At 34.2% G+C, this 17992-nt stretch overlaps 3 protein-coding genes across 3 annotated transcripts; 1 reads left to right on the forward strand and 2 right to left on the reverse strand.

Moving 5' to 3' along the window:
* The first annotated feature begins 945 nt into the window (after positions 1 to 945).
* Positions 946 to 3844, forward strand: LOC106337165 (receptor-like protein 12). The gene has a single exon (XM_013776219.1). The coding sequence runs from the start codon at positions 1015 to 1017 to the stop codon at positions 3658 to 3660; it is 2646 nt and encodes an 881-aa protein (XP_013631673.1). The 5' UTR covers positions 946 to 1014; the 3' UTR covers positions 3661 to 3844.
* Positions 3845 to 4048: 204 nt separating this feature from the next.
* On the reverse strand, positions 4049 to 5820 carry LOC106340455 (putative vesicle-associated membrane protein 726). The gene is made up of 5 exons (XM_013779334.1): positions 5412 to 5820; positions 4864 to 5005; positions 4674 to 4794; positions 4483 to 4545; positions 4049 to 4401 (listed from the first exon to the last, which is right to left on the reverse strand). The coding sequence occupies exons 1-5, from the start codon at positions 5599 to 5601 to the stop codon at positions 4255 to 4257; spliced, it is 663 nt and encodes a 220-aa protein (XP_013634788.1). The 5' UTR covers positions 5602 to 5820; the 3' UTR covers positions 4049 to 4254.
* A 10613-nt stretch (positions 5821 to 16433) lies between these two features.
* LOC106338087 lies at positions 16434 to 17255 on the reverse strand. Its single transcript, XM_013777144.1, has one exon. It carries the CDS (start codon positions 17253 to 17255, stop codon positions 16434 to 16436), a length of 822 nt encoding a protein of 273 aa, XP_013632598.1.
* Between the last annotated feature and the right edge of the window lie 737 nt (positions 17256 to 17992).

The following is a 17992-nucleotide window of genomic DNA, read 5'->3' on the forward strand; positions in this document are numbered from 1 at the left end:
CTGGACCAGAGGGGCTTCCACAAATATTTATCTTTAATATGTTTAAAACATATAATGCAAAACAATTGTTTTGTCCGAAAACACATTCAATTCATACTGAAACATAATTACATTAAAAATTATATTTATCAAAAAAAAAAAATTATTTTCTCGAATAAAATTGCTTTTATATCATCTTCATTTTTTTAACTATTTTTGGGATGATTTTTGAGAAAGAAGATTACACTGCTGCGTCTAGACTTTTAAAGACTTTGAGACTAACTTTAAAAATATGATTTTATATTCTTTCTATTCATAATATGTTATTTTCTAGAAATAATATTTGTTTCAAAATAAAGTTTTTAGTATTTTATGCAACTATCTTTATTGGATATTGTGTGAACAATTAATTTTTATATGCTTAGTGTGTATACTAAATGATATTTTGTGAAAATAATGATTTTAAATATTTTTTTTTGAGAAAAAATCTACATCATTTAAAAATATTGTACATGAAAATTATGTTAAAATCTATTTTGAACTCTTTGTGCTTTTAAATAAAATAATTTATATTATAAATAGAGGGAGTACATATTAAAATATTAAAAATTAGTTTTAAATTACAAGTAGCTAAAAAGTCTACATCATTTAAAAATCTTGTACATGAATATTATGTTAAAATAAAATTTTAAAAGTAAAGCGATTCAAGAGGTTCACATAAATACCTTATCTTTTGACAAAATTAGTGTCTCTTTTCTACATAAAAGCAACTTTATTTGTTGATCTTTGCGTAACATGACCAATCCAACATGAAGAAATTCCAATCCAAGTTACACGCTAGAAAAATTGACTAGTTAACGTTGATTTCGCTTCAGAATTTTACTGTGGCCATAGTTACTTTAGAAAGACTTCACTTATCTTTCTAAGTCAAGTTGTGTGAGATAATCACGTTTAACTTTATTTATACCACAAATCTTAACTCCCACTTTTCTTAAACCAAAAATTAATTTTTCTTAAACACTGTTCTTAAAGACCATGTCTGAATCCCGTATGCGTTTGCATTTTTTCTCGCTAATCTTGCTCTGTTCCCATCCAAGCTTCGTCGCTACAGACTTCTATTTTAAAAGTCGTATTGTTGGTCTTGTTGCATGTCGTCCCCAACAGATTCAAGCTCTCACTGATTTCAAGAACGAGTTTGATACCCGCCACTGCAACCAAAGTGACCCCTTCAATGGAGTCTGGTGTGACAACTCGACAGGCGCGATGACAAAGCTACGACTCAGGGATTGCCTCAGTGGAACTCTAAATCCCAACAGTAGCCTCTTCACGTTGCATCATCTTCGTCACCTCGAACTCAGTGAAAACAACTTTGTCTCCTCTTCACTTCCTTCTGAGTTTGGAAATCTCAACAGGTTAGAGGTCTTATCTCTTCCCAACAATGGCTTTGTCGGCCAAGTTCCTTCCTCAGTTAATAACCTAAAACTTCTTTCCATTTTAGACCTTTCCCAAAATGAGCTCACCGGTAGTTTCCCACTTGTACGGAATCTAACGAAGCTCTTGGCTTTAGACCTTTCTGATAATCATCTCTCAAAAGCTTTGAATCCCAACTCTAGCCTTTTTAAGTTGCACCACCTCCGTTACCTTAATCTAGGCTACAACAACTTCAGTTCATCACTCCCTTCTGAATTTGGAAATTTCAATAGACTAGAGGCCTTGCTTCTTTCATCTAATGACTTTTCCGGCCAAGTTCCTCCCTCCATGATTAACCTAACCTCCTTAACCGATTTGTACCTTGGCCGAAACAAGCTCACTGGTAGCTTCCCACTTGTACAAAACCTAACTAACCTCTCTACTCTAGAACTTTCCTACAATCACTTCTCTGGAACAATTCCCTTTTCTCTCATCACCATGCCTTTCTTATCACAGCTTGATCTGCGTGGAAACAATCTCGCGGGCTCAATGGAAGTTATAAACTCTTCTTCCACCTTATCTAGCCTCGAGTTCTTGTACCTTGGGGATAACAACTTTGGAGAGAATATCTTAGAGCCTATCTCAAAGCTCATCAACCTCAAGCAGCTCGACCTTTCTTTCCTTAACACAAGCTACCCAATTGACTTAACCCTCTTCTCCTCCCTAAAACATTTGTTGTACGTCGACCTTTCGGGTAACAATATATCTCCACCAAGTTTAAGTTCAAATTCAGACATCCCACCAAACTTGGAGAGGTTGTTCTTATCAGGCTGCAACATCAGCGGATTTCCAAATATCTTGAAGATCCTTGAGAACTTGGAGATGTTAGACTTGTCCGAAAATAGCATCAAAGGAAAAATCCCTGAGTGGTTATGGAGCCTTCCTCGTCTGAGCACAGTCTCATTTGCAAATAATTTGTTCAATGGCTTCCAAGGTCCCACAGACGTTTTGGCAAATTCATCGCTGACGTGTCTAGATATAGAACGGAACTTTTTTGAAGGAGCAATTCCTACTCTACCACTCTCTATCAACATCTTGGCTGCCTCGCGCAACAGATTCACAGGAAAGATACCTCATTCAATCTGCAACCATAGTGCCCTCACGCATTTGATTCTACCACACAACAACCTCACTGGTCCTATTCCTCCATGCTTGAGTAACCTGAGGGCTGTGATTTTGCGGAAGAACAACATAGAAGGAAGTATTCCTGACGAGTTCTACGATGGTGCGCCTCTTCAGTCCCTTGACGTTGGCTACAACCAACTAACCGGAAAGCTACCAAGGTCTCTTGTAAATTGCTCCTCTCTACAGTTTCTAAGCGTTGGCAACAACAAAATCAAAGATACGTTTCCTTTCTTGCTTAAGGCTTTACCGAACTTGCAAATCCTTATCCTCAGTTCAAACAAATTTTATGGTCCTATATCTCCTCCACCTCATCAAGGTCCTCTCGGGTTCCCTGAGCTACGAATACTTGAGATATCTGATAATAAGTTTACGGGGAGTTTGCCACCAAGTTATTTTGTCAATTGGAAAGCATCATCAGGCACAATGAACCAAAATGGGGGTCTATATATGATATATGATCAGATTATTTACAGTATGGTTCACATCAGCTATATGAATTATATAGATTTGAAATACAAAGGTCTTTCCATGGAGCAAGAGTTGATCCTTACTTCATATGCCACCATTGATTTTTCTGGAAACAGACTTGAAGGACAGATTCCTGAATCCATTGGTCTCTTGAAAGCACTGATTGCACTCAACTTATCCAACAACGCCTTCACCGGACATATTCCTTTGTCTTTCTCCAGTCTGGGCAAGCTAGAGTCGCTAGACCTGTCAAGAAACCAACTCTCGGGGACTATTCCTAATGGAATAGCGAGCCTCTCGTTTTTGGCCTACATCAATGTGTCTTACAACCAACTCAAAGGTGAAATACCACAAGGAACACAGATCACTGGGCAAGATAGATCCTCCTTTGAAGGGAATTCTGGCCTTTGTGGTCTTCCTCTTGAACAAAGTTGTTACGGGACTAACGCACCACCATCGCCACAACACCCAGAGGAAGAAAAAGAAGAAGAGGAAGAAGTGCTGAACTGGAGGGGTGCGGCAATGGGGTATGGGTTTGGAGTGTTGCTTGGACTGACAATAGCACAAGTCATTGCTTCATACAAGCCGGAGTGGCTCATCAAGATAATGTGCCAGTGAAAGCGCAGAAACGGTTTGGATTATTTTTGAGTCTGAATGTGATCTTTCCTTGTTTGTCAAGTAGCTTGTGTTATTGTATTGAAGTTTTTTCCTTGCGTTGGTTTTATCTTTATCTGATACTTTTGTTTAATTTCTTCTTCTATCAATTAAGTGTGGTGAATTTTCTATAGTCAAATTCACATGCATCTCTGTGTTTTTGTTTATAATGAGAAAAATGGCTGAAGCAAGGACCATCACCACAAAGTCCTAATCTAATATTATTATTATTTTCCTTGAGAAAAAAATCAGGATATAGTAGGGAAACATCAGAAACCTAACATTGAACTTTGAGATTACAAAAAAAAAAAAACATGTCAATCACCACGACCACAACAGTTTACATCTCTTAACAAACATTCATACCCTAAAGGATCATCTCTCAGTACTGAGTTATCGTATAACTTTCCCCTAACAAAATTAAACAAGAAAAGAAAAAGAAACCAGGAAAATAGAAAGAAAAAGAAGGGCGTACACGGTGAGGAGTTTCCATTAGCCTAGTAGAGCAATATGGTGCTGATAATCTCTCATAGTATAATCTTCTTATTGTTTCAAGATTTAGGTACACTTGAACCCATGACAAACCGAGAGAATAATGATCAGAATCAAGGCAATGATGATACCTAGGACTATGAGCTTGATCTTCATGTTCTCCCACCACATCTTTCTTCTTATTTTCGTTCCTTGTGTTCTGAAGTCTTGTGCCTGTAAAGATATACATATTTGAAATATTAGAGAGCAAGAACTAGAATGCCTTTATGCTTATCCATATATGTAAGTACTAACCTGTGAACGAAGGTTCTCAGTTTTATCCACTAGAAGTTCAATTTTCTCACCACGGTCAAGGACCTGCAAATAAATGAATTGCATAAAGCTCAGACATATTTACATTAGGAGCAGAGAAAATCCAGGCCAAATATGAAAAATTTGCTAAAACTTATGAAACAGAATTGTGGTATTGACTATATGATTCTGACCTTCTCAATGTTCTCCATCATAACACCTTTCACCTCTGTCACCTGAGCCTTAACCTTAGAAAGTTTGTTAATCTCCTCAGGATGATCCACACAGTACTGCATGTGCCCCTTCAGTTTAGACCTACGGTACGACCAAACAAGTTACCAATCATATCCACAGATTCTAAAAGAGGATTTTTTGTAGACGTACCCAAACTCTTTGTTCAGGCTATTGGGTTTAGCAGTGGTAGCCTTTCCACCGCCATATCTCTTGTTGAAATCTTCTTTGACACGCTCCAAGAAAGCCATTGTAATCTGCCTCCCAGCAGATTCAACGGCAACCACACAATACGCTACAGGACAACATGACTTACAATAAGAAACTACTTCCAATACAGTAGGAAGAGCAAGCGCTAATTAGATAACTACTTGATTCTCTAAAGCCTACCTGAATCTTAATATCATCAAACATGAAGCACACAACAAGGCCTTCTCAAAAACAAGCCATACGTAAAAGCTCAACCAAATCAGACACCAAAGAAAAACAGAGATCCAGAAAAACTAATTTCAGACAATTCATTTGCAAGAAACCTAAGCTTGGTCCAAACGCACAAAGGACATTTACAGAAGCATAAAGAATGCTACAAAATATTAGAAAAATGACCAAATAGATCCACTGTAATGGATTGCAATACGAACACAAAGATGCATCTATGTCTACCAAAGTTGTGTACGGATGAAGAGAAGAGAGAGACTCACTGAAGCCATTTTCGACGAGGTAATTGAAGGTGTGACCGTCGCAATTGTAGGTGAACTTGTTGTTGGAAGAAGGAAGCTTCTGGAGGCACTGTGCAGCGACAGAAGTAAAGTTTCCTTTAAACTCAGTATACTCGGCGAGAATCACCGTCCCACGAGCGACGAAGCTGTAGATCAAATTCTGTTGTCCCATTTTGTCTGGAAGAAGAGAGGGAGAGAAACAAACCCTAACGCACCAGAGATCAGATATTGAATTAGGTGAAAGAGAAGAAGAGTTTCTGTTTTTGTTTGTTTTCTTGGTGTGTACGGGAGGGAGTAAGAAAGATCCGAAACAGAAGGGGAAAATGAAAGGGGGAGAGAGAGATGGGGACGACGCTCCGCTGCGATCCTTTGAAACTTTTTTCAAGAGACAAAACTGAAAACACTCGCGTGAGGCACACGGAAAGGAGTTATCCCTTTTATGCGGATTCGTTTGGTATTATCATTTAATTATATAAGAGTTGTTCCTGGTTCGCCTTATTGAATCCCTAGGTTCACCAACCAATATGATTTTATTATTTCAAATTCGATATCTTTTAAAAAGGAAACAAAATATTGTCAAGTTATATTATATTTAAAAAAAAAGTAAAAAAAATATAGTAGTTACATAAAAAAGAATTAGAAAATATATATTTTTAACGTCGCCAGCAAAATACTAAACCTTAAATCATAATCCCTAAATCCTAAATCCCAAATCCTCAACCCTTAGGTAAACCTTAAACCCCTGGATAAATCATAAACTCTAAATAAAAAACACTAAATACTAAACCATAAACCTTAAATCCTAAACCCTAAACCCTTGAGTGTTTTAGTGTTTAGTGATTTTGATTTAGAGTTTAAGATTTATCCAAGGGTTTAGGGTTTATCCAAGGATTTTGGGTTTAGGGATTAGGTTTTATGGTTTAGTGTTTTGCTGACGACGTTAAAAATATATATATTTTTTTAATTACTACCATTTTTTTATTTATTTCTTTTTACCTTTTAATTTTAAAAACATAATATAATTTGATAATATTTTGTTTCCTTTTTTTAAAAGATATCGAATTTGAAATAATGAAATCCTATTGGTTGGTGAACTTATTGGTTAACCCTAGGGGGTGAACCCAAGTATAAGTCATTATATAATTTAATTAAAGCGTTTCTGCTTTCTAGGTTGTCAACTTTTTTCTATACTAGATTTTACACTCGCGCGCGGTAATTTAGTTTAGTTTATAAATAACTTTGAAGCTAACAATTTAACTGATTTATATAATTTTCTTATTTGAAATATGATTTGTTGATTTTAATATTTATGTTTATTTATTATTATATTATGTTATTAGCTATTTAGTTATTTGTATTTATAGATGCAATAATTATGTTTATAAACACATTCATAGTTTTTGAAATATTAAATTATATTTTAAAATATTATGTAGATTACTCAATGTATGTAAACTGTTAATAAATTATAATATTTTATCAAAAATTTATACATATTTATTTGAATATATCTAATTTTCCTTTATATTCAGAAAAACTTTATAATTAATGTGTGATTGTTATACATATATATATATATATATAGATATGTAATAGTATAATATTGAGATTTAAAATTTAATGGCAACAAATATTTTGATGAACCTTAATTAATATTAAATAATCTTTGTAAGATAATATAAATTTAAAGTAAATATAATGAATTAAACAAAGGGAGAATTGCCAAGTGTGACTCAAAACTTGGAGTCAAACCCAAAACAATACCCCAACTTGGGTCAAACGCAAAAGTAACCTAAAAGGCTATTGAAATTACAACTATCCCCTTGTGACCAAACAAAAAAACGGAATTTTTTTTACGTTTCTACCCCTCGCAAGTCGTCTGTTTAGACGACTTGAAAATAAGTCGTCCAGACGACTTAACTGAAAGTCGTCTGGACAGTTAGTCTTAAACATAATTTAAAAATTTTGTAAAAAATATTTTGATAAGTGAAAAATGGGAATTATGTAATTAACATATGTCTTAGGAGGTATAAATTAAGATATAACAAATTTCAATTGTTTTCAGCATAGATGAGTGAAAGTAGTGAGTCATGATATTATTTAGTTTATGTTTCATCAACATATGTTGTAGTATTGTATGTGTTCTTAGGGTTAGATTTTGGAAAGCATTAAAACCGTTTTTGAAAATTTTTAAAATTACTTATGCGTGTTCATTTCTGTGTATAGTAAACACTATTTAAGTATAATTAGATTTTATAACGTGGTTAGTTAGTTAATCTAGTCATTTTAGTTTAGGGGTTCATTTTAGGGTCTAGGACGACTTAATATTTTGTCGTCTGAAAACAGACGACTAAATATTAAGTCGTCTGTTGTACATTATCAGCCAGAATAAGTCGTCTAAACCGGACCAAACCTTAAAGTTTACCAATGTAATTTTAAAGCTAACCGGATTATTTACCCAATATATAAGGTGATTTTTATTTTTTTTGTTTCATTTTTCGCGAAATTCAGAAACCCTAACAGTTCTCCCTCTCAAAGGCGATTTCGAATTCCCACGATTTCCGAACAAACCATCGTTCTCAACATCGGCTATCTATCTCACTTCATTCTCACCGTTGTCGCCGCAGCTTCTTCTAACCCTAGCCGCGCCGATTCCTCTAAACCCTAGCGCCGCCGATTCCACTATTTCCGAACAAACCGTCGCCCTCGCCACCGTGGTCACCAACGTTCTAAACACTAGCGCCGCCGCTTCTTCTAAACCCTAGCGCCGCCGCTTCTTCTCTGTAAACCTTAGCGCCGTTTCTCTGTAAACCCTAACGCCGCTAAGTCATCAATCTCGAGGAAAAGATGAACATAAAACGTTGTCTCTATCAATTTACTCATTCTCACCGTTTCACGTTTATTTTTTCAGATCTATAACCGCAATGACGAGTACTCCAACTCCTTCTGCGACTGGAAGACTTGTAAGTAATTTAAGTCGTCTACTAAGTCGTCTGGACTTATATTGTTGTCTTTGATTATTTTGCAGACAAAAAGGATGGATATTCCAGAACTCCCCCGTAGGTTATACACATCAGGGGAAGAACCAGAAGCCCACAATAGCATTTCGTATCATACGGATAACAGCAAGTTGCATACTGCTCTTAGGAAAGCTCTTACTGATGACGAATTTGAAGAGCTCAAGGAGTCGAGTTTGGGAGTTTTCATCAAGTTCAAGGAGCAGGGATTTGGTTGGGCTTCAAGGCTGGTTCACTACATGCTCAGTTTCAAGCTGGACATTAAGAAGAAGTATGAGATGTGGTCTCTCGTTGGTCCAGAACCTTTGAGGTTTTCACTGTTAGAGTTTGAAAACCTCACTGGTCTAAACTGCGAGTACATCGAGGACCTTGAGACACCAAAATGTGACGTTACCCCAGAGATGGTTTCTTTCTGGGGGATGCTGGGAGTTCATCTGGAAGCTGGGCCAACTACTGATCAGATAATAGCAGCACTGAAGAGATGCGGGGATTGGTCCAGGGAAGATCGCAAGCGGCTCGCGTACCTCTCCATCTTCACTGGATTCATTGAAGGGAGAAAGTTTTCAACCGCTACACGATCTACTCTGGCAAGGCTAGTGATGGATTTAGAACGGTTTGAGAATTATCCATGGGGGAGAGTCGCGTTTAAGGTGCTGATGGACTCTTTGTGGAACAAAGAAATTGCTGGCTGTTACACCGTGGATGGGTTTATACAAGTTCTTCAGGTCTAGACGTACACAGCTATGCCGGAATTGGGTGCTAGTATTGGTGGTCCCAGAGCAGACAGTCCGTCTCCACCGATACTGGCTTACGAGGGCAGCAGAGGCCGCAGATCAATGAAAGCTGCTATCTTGAGTCAGGTATTTACTTCAATCCAAAAGACTGCGCAGACGACTTATTATAAGTCGTCTGGAAAGTCTTCCATCTGGACGACTTATTAGACGACTTATAATAAGGCGTCTGGAAAGTCTTCCCAGCTGGACGACTTATCGGACGACTTAATTAAGTCGTCTGGAAAGTCTTCCATCTGGACGACTTATTAGACGACTTATAATAAGGCGTCTGGAAAGTCTTCCCAGCTGGACGACTTATCGGACGACTTAATTAAGTCGTCTGGAAAGTCTTCCATCTGGACGACTTATTAGACGACTTATAATAAGGCGTCTGGAAAGTCTTCCCAGCTGGACGACTTATCGGACGACTTAATTAAGTCGTCTGGAAAGTCTTCCATCTGGACGACTTATTAGACGACTTATAATAAGGCGTCTGGAAAGTCTTCCCAGCTGGACGACTTATCGGACGACTTAATTAAGTCGTCTGGAAAGTCTTCCATCTGGACGACTTATTAGACGACTTATAATAAGGCGTCTGGAAAGTCTTCCCAGCTGGACGACTTATCGGACGACTTAATTAAGTCGTCTGGAAAGTCTTCCATCTGGACGACTTATTAGACGACTTATAATAAGGCGTCTGGAAAGTCTTCCCAGCTGGACGACTTATCGGACGACTTAATTAAGTCGTCTGGAAAGTCTTCCATCTGGACGACTTATTAGACGACTTATAATAAGGCGTCTGGAAAGTCTTCCCAGCTGGACGACTTATCGGACGACTTAATTAAGTCGTCTGGAAAGTCTTCCATCTGGACGACTTATTAGACGACTTATAATAAGGCGTCTGGAAAGTCTTCCCAGCTGGACGACTTATCGGACGACTTAATTAAGTCGTCTGGAAAGTCTTCCATCTGGACGACTTATTAGACGACTTATAATAAGGCGTCTGGAAAGTCTTCCCAGCTGGACGACTTATCGGACGACTTAATTAAGTCGTCTGGAAAGTCTTCCATCTGGACGACTTATTAGACGACTTATAATAAGGCGTCTGGAAAGTCTTCCCAGCTGGACGACTTATCGGACGACTTAATTAAGTCGTCTGGAAAGTCTTCCATCTGGACGACTTATTAGACGACTTATAATAAGGCGTCTGGAAAGTCTTCCCAGCTGGACGACTTATCGGACGACTTAATTAAGTCGTCTGGAAAGTCTTCCATCTGGACGACTTATTAGACGACTTATAATAAGGCGTCTGGAAAGTCTTCCCAGCTGGACGACTTATCGGACGACTTAATTAAGTCGTCTGGAAAGTCTTCCATCTGGACGACTTATTAGACGACTTATAATAAGGCGTCTGGAAAGTCTTCCCAGCTGGACGACTTATCGGACGACTTAATTAAGTCGTCTGGAAAGTCTTCCATCTGGACGACTTATTAGACGACTTATAATAAGGCGTCTGGAAAGTCTTCCCAGCTGGACGACTTATCGGACGACTTAATTAAGTCGTCTGGAAAGTCTTCCATCTGGACGACTTATTAGACGACTTATAATAAGGCGTCTGGAAAGTCTTCCCAGCTGGACGACTTATCGGACGACTTAATTAAGTCGTCTGGAAAGTCTTCCATCTGGACGACTTATTAGACGACTTATAATAAGGCGTCTGGAAAGTCTTCCCAGCTGGACGACTTATCGGACGACTTAATTAAGTCGTCTGGAAAGTCTTCCATCTGGACGACTTATTAGACGACTTATAATAAGGCGTCTGGAAAGTCTTCCCAGCTGGACGACTTATCGGACGACTTAATTAAGTCGTCTGGAAAGTCTTCCATCTGGACGACTTATTAGACGACTTATAATACATAGCATTACAATATATCAAAATTTACTTTTTATATGAAAAATATTATTTTGGTACGATAGATAATACATGTTTGTTTCGGAGTTCCCATGAATATTTTTAAAATCTTTTATAAACTATCATATAATTTGATAAAAAAATATTTCTAGTTGCTAAATGCTGGTGATAAGATAACGAACGTCTTAGATAGCGTACTCATTGTAATCTTGAGATTTTCCAAAATGTTATAAGTTTGTAAATTTGTATGTTTTGAGTTTGTTGATGATAGATTCATATTGATTATTTTTTCGATCATTCTTTTATATTATCTTTCATGCTAATTTATTGGTGGTCGTCTTTATAATTTTATTAAAAATCTTAACCAAGTTATTTGACATGCTTTCTTAAACTCTTTATTATTTTTATCTAACTTGTAAACATTGTTCTTTAAATATTTTCTTCAACATAACTCAACAGAGAGCATCTTAAACTTTATATGTTATATGAAGTGAATCAAACTAATGATTATAAGAATTCATCATTGAGTTTGCTTTAATAACAATTGTTTTTAAAAATCTTGTAGATCACATCATGTTACATTTATTTCAGTATAGCTTATTTGTTTAGTTTCTATGAAGATTTTGACTGTAACTAACTAAAACAATATTTGTACAAACATAAAATAATAATGTTGATTAATATTAAAAATTTTAATGGATAAATAAATTCGTTAGTTTTTTTATTGATTAAAAATAATTTGAAACTCATAAATAAATTATGGCTTGCGATTCTCTCTCTCTATCTTTGTTCTCTTACTTAACATCTTTTATAGAGAGCGAATGCAAATTTCAAATATTTTTCTTATATTGGAATTATTCTCTACTCTATCCAGTTTTTTGGTGTGATACATTTTTTGTCTATTGGATTTTGTCTTCGGCTTTCTATGTCTACTTTCTCTTGCGGATGTTTTTACATTTTTCTTTGTACTATTTCTGATTCACTATTATTGTTCATTCACTTCAAGTCCTATATTCTTGACGCGTTCCTTATTCATGAAGATTATGTTTGGTTTTTCGATTTGTATATTATTAAAGAAAACACATTGGATATTGATTGATAATTTATTTTGAAAATACATTTTTGAAATTTTAAGAGTATATTTTTATTTTGTGTTCCTGGAAGGAAAAATATTGTATCTATATCTATGAATCAATTTAATTTTGATGATTTATTTCTTAGTATACCTTATCTGATGTTGAATTCCATTTTGTATTATAAATTTTGGAAATTTTAACATTTTAAAAATAGTAAACTATAATTATGATTTTTCATATTTTGATTGTTTTTTTTCTAATCCTATGTGTGTACTCTCAATGACTTATAGCCTCATACATGGTATATGTTATTTTTGAATATTTTCAGTAGTATATAGCCTAAACTTTGAAAACCATGAGTTAAATTAATTTATAATTGTTTGAAAGTTTTGTATTCTTAATATTAATTCTTATTTTGTATTTTATTTTAATGTTACATTTTGAGAAATATTATATATTAAGTAAATTTATTTATAATGTTTTATTTTTCTTAACTTAACTTGTTTAATATTGGTTTCTATTTTATTTTAAATGATCTTATGGAATTTTTTAAATCCTAATTAAAATATAATGAATTGTTTCTCACTGATTTATAGTCTTAGGTTATATATAATACATGTTATTCATGAATATTTTCAATAGCATATAGCCTAAATTTTGAAAATCATGAGTTAAATTTATAGTTATAATTTTTTGAATTATTGCATTTTAAAAATTAATTATTATTTTTAGTTATTTTATGTTAAATTTCGAAATTATTATTATTATTATATATATATATATATAAAGTTGATATATGTATAATGTTTTTTCTTTTGTTAGTTTGCCTTATTCGATATTGATTTTTTATTATTATGAAATAAACAGTTTTTGGGAAACATTGACATATTTAAAAAATAAAAAATTAAAATACTTATTTGTCATAATATGGTTGGTTGTTTTAAATCATACGTGGACGCTTTCAATGACTTATATCCTTTACTTTTATTTAATAGTTTACCTTATTTGATGTTGAATTCCATTTTGTGTTATCAATTTTGGAAATTTTAACATTTTAAAAATAGTAAACTATAATTATGATTTTTCATATTTTGATTGTTTTTTTTAATCCTATGTCTACACTCTCAATGACTTATAGCCTCATATATAATATATGTTATTTTGAATTTTTTTAATAGCATATAATGTTTTACTTTTGTTAACCTACCTTGTTTGCTATTGGTTTCTATTTTATTTTAAATGATTTTATGGAACTTTTTAAATCCTAATCAAAGTATAATGAATTGTTTTTCACTGATTTATAGTCTTAGATTATATATAATGTATTTTATTTATGAATATTTTCAATAGCTTATAGCCTAAATTTTGAAAATCATGTGTTAAATTTATAGTTATAATTGTTTAAATTATTGCATTTTAAAATGAATTATTATTTTTAGTTAATTTATGTTAAATTTCGAAATTATTAATATATATATATATATATATATATATATAAGTTAATATGTGTATAATGTTTTTAATTTTGTTAGTTAGAATTATTCGATATTGATTTCTTTTTATTATGAAATAAACATTTTTTTTGAAAATATTGACATATTTAAAAATAACAAATTAAAATGCATCACCAGTTGGATAGTTAAAATTCTCATTGTTGATGAGAACCAACTTTCCAAGGGCATCTATATAAAATAGGTATATCATTAGAACATTATGATAATATCGTATATTTTTTATATGGACAGTTAAACAATAAACTCATAAGTAAACTCCAAAAAAATAACCACTCTGCAAAACCCATAATAAACAACTTCTTATTAAAACCATGCGCGAGGTCGTAGAATACCAAGGAAGAAGCAGAAGCAACCATAGTTTAGATTTCTCTTTTTTTTTCACTATCTATCACTTTCTCAAAGTAAGTAGAAGCAACCATAGTTTAAACTCTCTTGAATTTTTTTTTTTGTCATCAAATTATACAGACTCATGAACCAAACCGGAAGATCTTGATCCATGTGAAACTTAGACAATTATTTATAGTCACGCAATACTTCATATATTAAAAATTAGAAAGTATCTTATTTTATATATTAGTCAAAAAAGTTTTAATTGTTTTTGTTATTTTAACTATTTTAACATTAAAATATACCTAAGAAGACATATTTTTTGGTTAATATTACTATTTTCTATTGAATTTCCATTTTACTTTAATAGTTAGCATTTTTTAGTAAGTTATGAAAAGTTAATATATATTTTGTTAGTTTAGTATATTTATGTAATATTAATTTCGTTTTAAAAGATTAATTTTAATATTAACATTTTTAAAAATAGCAAATTAAATATCAGATGTGTCATAATACGATTGGTCGTTTAACATCCTACGTGGACGCTCTCGATGGCTTATAGCCTCAACTTTTATATAGTATAGATTTAGTTAAAACATATAGTATAAACATACATTTGAATATAACTTGTAATGCTTATCTATGTTAGAAAAAAAAGGAAATTGCACCGTATGACGTTCAAACAAATTATAATTAACTTAGTGACCAATTGCCCTATTATACCAATACATCTTTCGTATTTTATATAATAATGTCTTTTTACCTTTGTATCCAACCGACGCAACCTGCAAAAAGCAAATAAATATAAATTATTATTTTTATTTACAATAAAAAAGTGAACGTGTCTTTTCTTTTGACACAAATTGTAAATGACAATAATTATGGAAGATGCATTGTGTCCACCACGGAAATCACCAAATACATTCCCGGTGATGTTTGTAAAGTAGCAGCCTGGTTGTGACGTCTCTGTCAAAGATGGGAGACAAAGGATTCACGGCTTCGGAACTTGAAAGTCGCGACGATCGTAACACCTCTGTGAATAACTTCCCGTTTCAAGATTCAACAGTGAATGAAGACAAAATGATTTTTTCATTTCTTTTCCTCTTTCTCGTAATCATAGATTTTCACAATCATGATTTTGACGCCGTGAATGAACCAAGATTGAAGAAAATGAACTGTTTTTGTTAAATTGTCTTCTATTCTATGCATATAGAATAGAAATGTAAAACAATATGTATTATTTTGTTCTATTCATGTTATGCAATGCAATATATTTGTTACATTCCATTTGATGATAAATAAATAATGTTCTATTTTGTTAAGAAATAGAATCTATCATTTTTTTAAGTTCTAAATATCATTACATGTTTTTGAACCTGTAAAAATCGTGCAGCATTCTATAATGTATAGTTTAATATTATATAATATAATATAGCATAATATTTTGTACTTTTTTAGATTTTGATATTTGGGTTTAGGGTTTATATTGGAGTTTAGGGTTTAGTGATTATGGTTTAGGGTTAGTATCTAGTAGGTGAGGAGGTATGTACATTAACTTATTACATGTAATCATAAATATTTCATAATTTGTGTCAATGTGTAATATGCTATGTATTTTGTTACATTCTATTTGGATCTAGGGTTTATATTTTTTGGTTAGGGTTTACTGATTAGGGTTTAGGGTTTAGTTTTTAGAATTTAGTAACCTGATCAGTTGAGCGTTATTCACTCAATTATGTCAAATTATACATAATTAGGGGTTTGGGTATAGGGTTGTGGGAGGGTTTATTATATAGGGGTTTGATTTCATGTTGGAATCATATACTACTTCGACATATGGAATAGAACAAACACAAACTTTAGTAAAAATATTTATATATTATATTTGGGTTTATGATTTACTGATTAGGGTTTAGAATTACTAATTAGGAGTTTGGGTATAGTATTTAGTGGTTGCGGGAGGGTTTAATATGTAGGGATTAGATGTTAGGTTGAGACCCTATACTACTTCGACGATATAGAATAGAACACACACATACTTTATTTTAAAAATATAGTAAAAATATTTATTAATTATATTTGGGTTTATAGTTTACTGATTAGGATTTAGATTTACTAATTAGGGTTTGAGTATAGTATTTAGCGGTTGTGAAAAAGTTTAATATGTAGGGGTGAGAAATCAGGTTGGGATCCTATCCTACTTATAACATAAACTGTGACATCTTTATTTATTGACAATCAAAGCAATTTTTTACACGTAAACTTTTCTCGTAAACTTTTACAAACGGATTCCATCTATTCCTCACATTCAACTCTTCTTGATCCACTGATTCATGGCCTGTTGATGAATCTACCAGAGACATTCTTTTGTTCAAACAACTATCTTCACATCACTAGTTTCCTCGTCTTTGTAGGTTCTCTTGTGAAGCCCTGGCCGCGTATCTGATGAACTCCACGAGTTTTGTGAAGAATCATATCGATGGCTGACGCAGCTTTACGTTCTTGTTCTCTGATCCTCTGCCTCCAAAGCTGGAGAAGGGTTGTTGCAGCACTGCAAATCGTACGGTCCTTGTGCTTGGAAAGTCTCTCCAGCCTTTCGAACATCCTCCTTGGCTCATTAGGTTTTGGAGTGACGTTCATCTTCATGAGTAATGAGATAGCTTCAACACACCTCAACGCGTCTGATTTGCCAGAGAGAATACCCTTAGCGTTGGCCACGTCAGCCGCTTTCTTCGCTGCTTCGAGCAGCTCCACCATCTCCTCTGTTTCCCCCGCGGAATTAGGGTTTTTGCAAGCAGCGACTCTCCTCGGAGGAGGAAGCAAGGTTTTGGTTGTAACCTTACCACCACCATCATCTTTGTACTCTTTGATGTCCCGTTCCGTTTTTGCAAGCAGCGTCTCCGTCTTCTTCTTATTCGGCTTTAGAGATTGGTCTCTTCTTCCTTGTCTGTAGAGAGTGGACAACCACGAATCGAACAAAGACTGAGATACTTCACTGATCTTAGGGCTTTTATGAGTTCTCAGAGTCTCCAACCGAAATATTGACTTAGAAAATCGTTGAATATCGTTGACGGAAAGAGACGCAGACTTCAACCTACTCAACGCGTCAACACAGAGTTCGATGCCGCCTTGGTTTCGTGTAAGATAGCTGGCTTCGATGGCTGCGGAAAACAAAGCTTGTAATTCATCAGATACATCCTGCGTCATCTTTCTCGCGTTGTTGCTGTTGAGTTTCAGATGATTTGTGTGATCCAATTATGGAAAAGAGGTTTCAGGTAAACGAGAAGAAGAAGTTAGGGTGTTGTGAGATGGAAATAAAAGAAAGAGAGTAAGTCAGAGAGAGAGTTGAATATATATAGAGAATGTGACTTCTGTAAGAAAAGGAAACTTTAGTAGCTTAGGATCCAAGCAACTTCTTTCAGTTTCCTTTTTACTCACCTAATGGTAGTTTCGTCTAAATGACGCCCAAATCATTCTGTATCAGACACATGCAGCTAAAAGCAAATTAATCCCCACATAAATTAATTAAACGTCTTAATTTTTGTTTGTTTATTAAACTAGGCCTGGGCATCCGGGTCTTCGGATCGGGTTCGGGTCGGGTATTGTCGGGTCCGGGTCGGTTCGGGTCTATAATTTCAATACCCGTAAAATACCCAAAATTTTTGGGTATATTTCGGATCCGGGTCGGTTCGGGTATTTAGGACCCGAAATAGATCCGAAATATCCGAACTGGACCCGAAAACTCTAAAAATACCCGAAGAACCGTAAAAATATCCAAAAATTTATCCAAAATCAGACCCGAAAAACCCAAAACATACCCGAATTTTATTTGAATACCCGAATTATATTTTCTAAAAATCTAAAATTTCACCAAAAACCTACAATTATACCCGAAAATCCAAACCCGAAACTTTAAAAAAAATCTGAAATACCAAAAATATACC

The sequence above is a fragment of the Brassica oleracea genome, chromosome C4, assembly GCF_000695525.1.
Source record: "Brassica oleracea var. oleracea cultivar TO1000 chromosome C4, BOL, whole genome shotgun sequence".
NCBI lineage: Eukaryota > Viridiplantae > Streptophyta > Magnoliopsida > Brassicales > Brassicaceae > Brassica > Brassica oleracea.